Genomic DNA, 7428 nt, shown 5'->3' with positions numbered 1-7428 from the left:
AGGTGAAACTCGTATCGAAATATGGTTATCAAAGTGCCACCAGATGCTCTAACTCATTGCATATGCATTTAGGATCTAGTGGAGTGCTAACACCCTTAAAAATATTTGTGAAAATATGCTAACACATGCACAAAGGCGATACACATTGTGTTTAGCACTTGGGAGCAAGGGTTCGAAACTTCACCGGCGGAGTGTCCGACGGTGCCACCGGCACCCTATACAGAAAAGATAGAGTTTCACAGAGTGCACCGGACGCTGTCTTCGTGGGATTGGACGCGTCCGGTGGATAAACCTAGGCGTTGATCAGTCAGCAGAGACTGACCGGACTCTAAACAAGTCTCTCTGGACTCTCTCTGAGTGCACAGGATACTGGCTGATAAAACTGACCGGACGCTACTCTGGCGCATCCGATGCTAATGACGTGGTGCTCGGGGGTTTGGTCTGTGTGTTGACCGGACGCTAGGTGAGTTCGATCAGGGGTGACCGGACGCGTCCGGTCATGAAAAATCGTCTCTAGATGCTTTCTGGAAGTGACCGGACTCCAGGCGGGGTGCGACCGGTCATCTCTGAGAAGCGCGTCCGATCACCACTTAATCGTGAAAGACACTGTGATTCGACCGTTGAGATCGCGCGGTGGAAAATCAAAGGAGGGGACATGTGGCAGACATCCACCGACTGGACGCTGGGGTCCTAAGTCCGGTCAGTATGACCGACGCGTCCAGTCGGGGCGTAGTGGGCTGCTCTGTGAGCCCAACGGCTCTATTCGTTGGGGACTCTATTTAAAGGCGTGTAGGCCGGCTCTAGCTCACTCTCTTGACCATTTGCATTGGCATAGCAACCTTGTGAGCTTAGCCAAATCATTGATTCATCATCTCCATCATTGATTCATCATCTTTGTGAGATTGGGAGTGAATCCAAGTGCATTGCATGAGTGCTTGCATCTAGAGGCACTTGATGTTCGTGTTTCGCTGCGGAATTCACTTGTTACTCTTGGTGGTTGCCGCCACCTAGATGGCTTAGAGCAGCGAGGATCGTCGAGCGAAGGTTGGTGATTGTCTTAGGCTCTGATCGTAGTGATTGTGAGGGGTTCTTGACTTGACCTTTTCCCGGTGGAGAGCCAAAAGGTACTCTAGTAAATTGCTCATAGCTTATGTGATCCTCATCTTATGTTGGTTGTGCAGCACCCTATTGAGGGTTTTGCGTGTGATGCCAATTAGCGCGTGAACCTCCAAGTGGAGTGAATCGCCACAACGAGGAGTAGCTTACCGGCAAGCAAGTGAACCTCTGTAAAAATCATTGTGTCATCATTTGATTCCGAGGTAATTGGTATTCAGTGGTATTAATTCTTGTGATTGATTGGTGCATTCCTCGACTCGGTGTTATAACCATCTTGCTCTATCTCTTTACATTATCGCAAACTAGTTGTCAAGCTCTTTAGTATAGCTAGTCGTGAGAGCTTGTTAGTTTGGTTAGTGGGGTTCTTTAGTTAGCCTTTGAGAGCACACTAACTTAGTATAGCAACATAGCCATTGTGTGGATAGAGACTATAGAAAGTAGAATTATGGTAGGTGGCTTGCATTTTTAGTAGGCTAGTGCAACACTCGCTTCGCCTCATATTTGTCTAACCGATTTGCTAAGTGTTGTTATAGAAGTTTTTAATAGGCTATTCACCCCCCTCTAACCATTAGGACCTTTCAAGGGGGCAGCGCCTCTGGTTCGGATGCCCCGCTAACGCCGGGAGGAGAAGGACGAGACACCGAGGCGAGGCAGCAGAAGGCGAGGAGGAAGATGCAACATCAGATCTACTTTTGAAACATCCAGATACAACACTTGCAACATACATCTGAAGACAGATGAAACAATTGAAACATACATCTAAAACACTTGCAAAAATACTTGAAACCATTGTAAAACATACACAACATCAAAATAAAAACAACTGAAACATATATGTGAAACATATGCAACATCCAAATAAACACACTTACAACATACGTCTGAAAAAACAAACAGATCAAACATGGGAACAGAAGCTTGCAACATACGTGTACAACAATTACAACATATGCAACATCCCAATCAACTTTTGCAACATCCATATAAAACACTTGTAACATACCTATGAAACATCTAAAACACTTGAAACATAGTCTTGCAATATGCTCTTTCAGCGCAAAATCTCCTTGCTACTTGCGAATGGAGACTCGTCTGCGCGTGGAGTCCACCGGTGGCGCAGAGCTCGCCACTCCGGTGGAGAAGGTTGCGGTAGGTCTTGTGGAGAAGGCCACGGCGAGTCGGCACGCTGGAGAAGGCTGCAGCGGGCAGGAAGCGCAGTGGAGAGGGAAAAAGACCGGCTGCCGTGCTTGGATGCAGTGGAAATGCTGGACAGTGGTGCGAACATGCGATGGAAAGGGAGGTGCGGTGGAGACCGCGGTCGTCGAGGCCGCGTGGCGGAGCGCGGTCGCGGCACTACGGTGAGGTGAGTTTTTTTAGAATGGTTGCGAGGCGAGTGGATGAGCAGATAAGAGACGGACGTTAGGCTGACGTCGCGGCCCAACAACGGAGTGTTCCGGTGGACGGACGCCTGCTTCCCTCATCGCCGTCCATGGGTTCGGGGATGAGCCTCAGTGCCAACGGGCCCTGCTTTGTTTTCCTCTCTCTTAATTTATATAGGCGGGTGTGCTGGAAGATTTCAATTTGCATGAGGGCAATGATATATGGACATACATTTGGGGTTCAGCAAATTTTGCTTCAAACAAAGCTTATCTTCAGCTTATTGGCTCTAAGCAGGTGCACCAAGCTTACAAATGGCTCTGGAACTCGTACTGTCAGCCAAAACGAAAGTTCTTTTTTTGGCTTTTGTTAAAAGACAGACTTAACACAAGGGAGCTTCTTCGAAGGAAAACTATGGAGTTGGAAAGTTACAAATTGTGCTTTTTGTTTCCTAAACACAGACGAATCTCTCATGCACCTCTTCTTTCATTACCTATTGGCAATGAGCTGCTGGAACACCTTGGGCCTTGCTCACCACATTCAGGGTGACCTCCTACATACAATTTCTGCTTTCAGGTACATATTCATCGACCTTTCTTCATGGAAATCATAATTTCCATGTGCTGGGCTATCTGGACTGCTAGAAATGACCTCATTTTCAGAAATTCTCAACATTCTCTGGTTCAGTCAAAGCTACTTTCAGGAAGGAACTGGGTCTAGTTAAGCTACCGGCCAAGACTAAATATCAACCGATGTTGGATATATGGCTAGTCAACTTTGTGTAATTGCTTTAATTTTCTTCGTTTCTTTCTCTGTGTCTCTTGCGTTTGTAACCCTGAACTGTACTTATTTTTTAAATTTAATTCAATAAAATTTCAGTAGGGGAAACCCCTCCTGTTTCCTCAAAAAAATCGCCATCTCTCTTGTCTCTAAATAAGAGAAGAGACGTACTACGAAGCAGAGGCGGACAGACATACCACCTGTGATAATTATTTTTTACCAGCTGTGATAATGGGTTCTGTGGTAGTTATCTCTAACCAACATTAAGATTGTGGACGATAACATTAAGAAAAGGTGATCAAAAGCTGTACTTCGTCACTATTCTGCACACCATCGATCGTACTTGTCAACAATCGGGAACTCCCATGCTCGTCATATTTACAACGAAATTTCGTGTGACAGGAAACTAGCAGGGAGGAGACTGATCGATGCATCCGAGGTTCTCCATACGATGTGCACTCGCTCTCCGAGCATGAACCGATCGAGGATAACAAAGCGCCCAAATAAACATGCTTCAACCATTGTTAACCACGTGCATTTGCTTAACGAATCATTCCATCTGTTCTCCTTGTTGCCTTGACGACTTATATATATAACAATAGCATTACCCCTACCCCTACGACGGCCAGCAGAACAACAGCAGCCGAACGGGAGCTCAGGATTTACTCAAGTGCATCAATGGCTTCGTCCAAGCAAGTGCTAGTCGTCATTGTAGTCGTCACCGTCGCCACCTTCCTCGCAGCACCGGTCCCGGCCCTTGCCGCCGACCTCTTGGTCGGGGACAGCCAGGGTTGGCGCCTCAACTTCGACTACGACGACTGGGTCGAGGACAACGACTTCATCGTCGGCGACACGCTAGGTACGTACGCAATTATTAACGGAGGCCGCTAACGCGCGACGGGTCGCGTGCTCCCTTCTTTCTCCTCGCGTTGCCTCCTCCTCCGCCCCTTTCTCACTCCCTGTGCGCCTCCTCCTCTGCCCTCTCCCTCCCCGTCGAGCACCCCGCGATCATCCTCGACCCTGGCCCTCGTCCTCCTCCTCGCCCTGGCTGCCGACCACCGCCCCGCCACAGCGCGCCCGCGGTGGCCGTCTTGTTCCCCTCCCCCCTCTCGTCGGAGCTCCGCCATGGCCATGCTCATCGGTGACGCCGAGACGCCCTCGCCCCTCTTTGGTCCAGCCCCCTCCACTGTCACTAGAGCTCCAAACCGTCCGGCCTCCTTCCCCACCGCCTAGCCGGCCTGCCTTCCCCCGGGCAGCCCCTCTATGCCCACCGATGAGGAGATCTAGTAATCCTAGCCGCCACCGCAATCTTCTCCGTGTCCGGTAGCCGCCGCCACCACCTCTTCTGCTCCGTCTCCGCTGGGTCGCAAGCGTGGACAGGTGCGGATGTGGTCGGGAGCGCACGCGTGGGCTAGGGGAGGATGCAAGCGCGAGGTGGAAGACAGGTCGCGCATGACCCATCGCTTAATTGAGTTTGCGTTTATGAAAGCGTACAGTCGTAAGTGAAGTCTGAAGTACGTATAACGTATGGCCCTCTTCTGTGTGGTAATACTAACAACCTCTGTCGTCTCTTGCAGTGTTCAAGTATGCCATGGGCCAGCACTCGGTGGTGCAGGCGACGGCGGCGAGCTACGCGGCGTGCAGCCAGGCCAACAGCCTCGGGGTGTGGACCTCCGGTGACGACAGGGTCACCCTCAACACGTCGGGCACCTGGTGGTTCTTCTGCGGGGTGGGCGATCACTGCCAACAGGGCATGAAGTTCAACGTCACAGTCCTCCCGGCCGTGGTTCTCTCCCCTTCGTCGCCACCGACGCGTGATCAGGGTGGAGGTGACACAACGGGGCTCGCCAGTGCTCAAGGCGGAGGTCTTGCAGCAGCGGGGCTCGCCGCTGCCGCCGGCGTGGCGGCGGCGGCCGCGCTCTTGTTCTAGGCATCGCTTTCATCCAGCCGTCGTCGTCGTCCATGCACTGCGGTGACGAATAACTCCAAATCTGTGTGTCCTGGTTTGTAATTTGACGCATTCTTCGTGCTACCAATAGATGATGAACACAATAACGTAAATAAATTCAAGAATAAATCCAAGTAAATATGGACATCCTCTGAAATATTGAGCCGATAGATATCAAGTTTAATGAATTCATCAACAGATAATGTGCACGTTGCCAACCACTAAGGCCCCGTTTGGCACGGCTCCACTTCATTTGTGAAGTCTTTTTTTTTTTTTTTTGCTTTAGCTCCACGTATGGCTATCCCGGTGAAGCTGAAGCCGTTTTAGTACCACGTTTGATAAAACAACTCCTTATAGTAAACAAAAAAGTGATGAAAAGTGCATAATACCATTCTCTTTTTAATTTTTTTCTACTCTATTTTCTTCTTGTTCTTCCTATGTATGGCTTCACCCTCCCAGCAGCCAGCACCAGAGCTGCGCTCCCAGGTGGCAGGTGGCCCCGTACCACGCTCCCCGACGGCCACACCTGAGCCGCGTGCCTGCACCAGCATGCCCAGGTGGCCGCGAGCCCCTCTCCGCACACCCTCCTCGTCGCGCCCTCCCGCCGCCTACCCTGGCGCACTGTCGGCGGCGGCCAGCTCCGCCCTCCCCGACCCCAGCGCACCCCTCCCCAGCATCCGTGCGCCCTCCCCACCACGCCCCTCCCCAGTGGCCGCGCGTGCCTGTGCCCCCAATAGGGGCAAAACAGGTCTCTCACTCCTTCCGGTGCCCAAGTGGCCAAGGTGAAACCACTATTTTTTGCTCCATCACATCTCAAATCTCTATGAGAGCACGTTTTAAGGGGCTTCACCAGTGAAGCTATTTTACCCCGTTTGGCAGGGCTTCTCCACCGGCTTGGGCTTCTCCACCGGCTTCAGAAGCCATTTGGAGCCGTTTTCTACCAAACGGGATAAAGTAAAATAGCTTCACTTGTGAAGCCCCTAAAAACATGCTCTCACAGTGATTTGGGGTGGGATAGAGCAAAAAAAAGTGGCTTCTCCCGGCCCCAAAAAACATGCTCTCACAGAGAAGCCATTTTACCAAACGGTTTACCAAAACCGCTTCAGCTCCACCGGTGGAACTGTTCGTGGAGCTGAAGCAAAAAAAAAATGGCTTTACTAGTGAAGTGAAGCCCTGCCAAACGGGGCCTTAGTAAAAAAAATAGCTCCAAACAGCTCCTGAAATCGGTGGAGAAGTCCTTTCCAATGGGACCTAAAACAATAACATTGTTAAATTTCTGAATAAATTTAGTTCAATTCTAGAATAAATTTAGAAAACTACAAACATTCTCGTTAAGTCAGAAACTTGAATTCAGGTGGACAAATTACACGACAAGAAACCTAACTAGTTGAGCTATGCTCAACTCACCATTAATAAGCAATATACAATCGAGGTTTGGACATGGAGTCTATAATAAGCAATATACAATCGAGGTTTGGACATGGAGTCTATCATAACGTTGCCTTTGTCCGTGGTGAATATAAAAATTCTAGGACTACGCAAAAGGATATGTAGTCTAGTAGTTACAAGAGCCTCAGTAGCACATCAAATCCTGGGTTTAACTTCCCATAGGAGCGAATAATATTCTAGAATTTAACAGCGTTATGTTTTCAATGGTAGGCGACGTTCCAATCAACAGCGAGACCCTGTGGTGACTTTGTCAATCTCGATGATTTATCGGCCAAGTCTTTGAAGATACATATAGGGATAGAGTTTGCGTGCATGTGTTTATAGGGGTGAGTGTGCGTGTATTGTGAGTGTCTAAGTTCTGTGTAATGAAGAAATGTAGGATACGAATGAGCATCTACCTATCTGTTGATAGATTTTGCCCACAGAAATCTGTTGACTTATGGAGCATCAATTTATCCGAGTAAAAAAGAGGCCACTCAGAGTCTCAAGATCGTGGGCCGGCCAACTTGAACACGTCGCTAGGTCCTCTACCGAAACGGGGAGATAATTCTGCAGCACTCCACTTTTCAGCGAACGAATTTTTTTTTATAGCAATCAACATAAATATCAGCATAACCTAAATTTAAGGAAACGAACGGAGCCAATAAAGATGCAAGGGATAGAAACGAGAAACCAAAAGACGCACAGGGCAGCGCAGAATTCGAAAATTCGATTTGATGGTTATCGAGTCCGGCAGCTGGGTTACCTGGTCTGGCGTG

General features: G+C 49.3%; 1 protein-coding gene across 1 annotated transcript; it reads left to right on the top strand.

The window, feature by feature from the left end:
- The first annotated feature begins 3941 nt into the window (after window positions 1–3941).
- Window positions 3942–5294, top strand: LOC136544793 (mavicyanin-like). The gene is made up of 2 exons (XM_066536862.1): window positions 3942–4132; window positions 4851–5294. The coding sequence occupies exons 1-2, from the start codon at window positions 3952–3954 to the stop codon at window positions 5201–5203; spliced, it is 534 nt and encodes a 177-aa protein (XP_066392959.1). The 5' UTR covers window positions 3942–3951; the 3' UTR covers window positions 5204–5294.
- Window positions 5295–7428: the final 2134 nt, after the last annotated feature.

Source organism: Miscanthus floridulus, chromosome 3, assembly GCF_019320115.1.
Source record: "Miscanthus floridulus cultivar M001 chromosome 3, ASM1932011v1, whole genome shotgun sequence".
NCBI classification, from domain to species: Eukaryota; Viridiplantae; Streptophyta; class Magnoliopsida; order Poales; family Poaceae; genus Miscanthus; species Miscanthus floridulus.
This window is presented reverse-complemented; position numbering and strand designations above follow the sequence as displayed.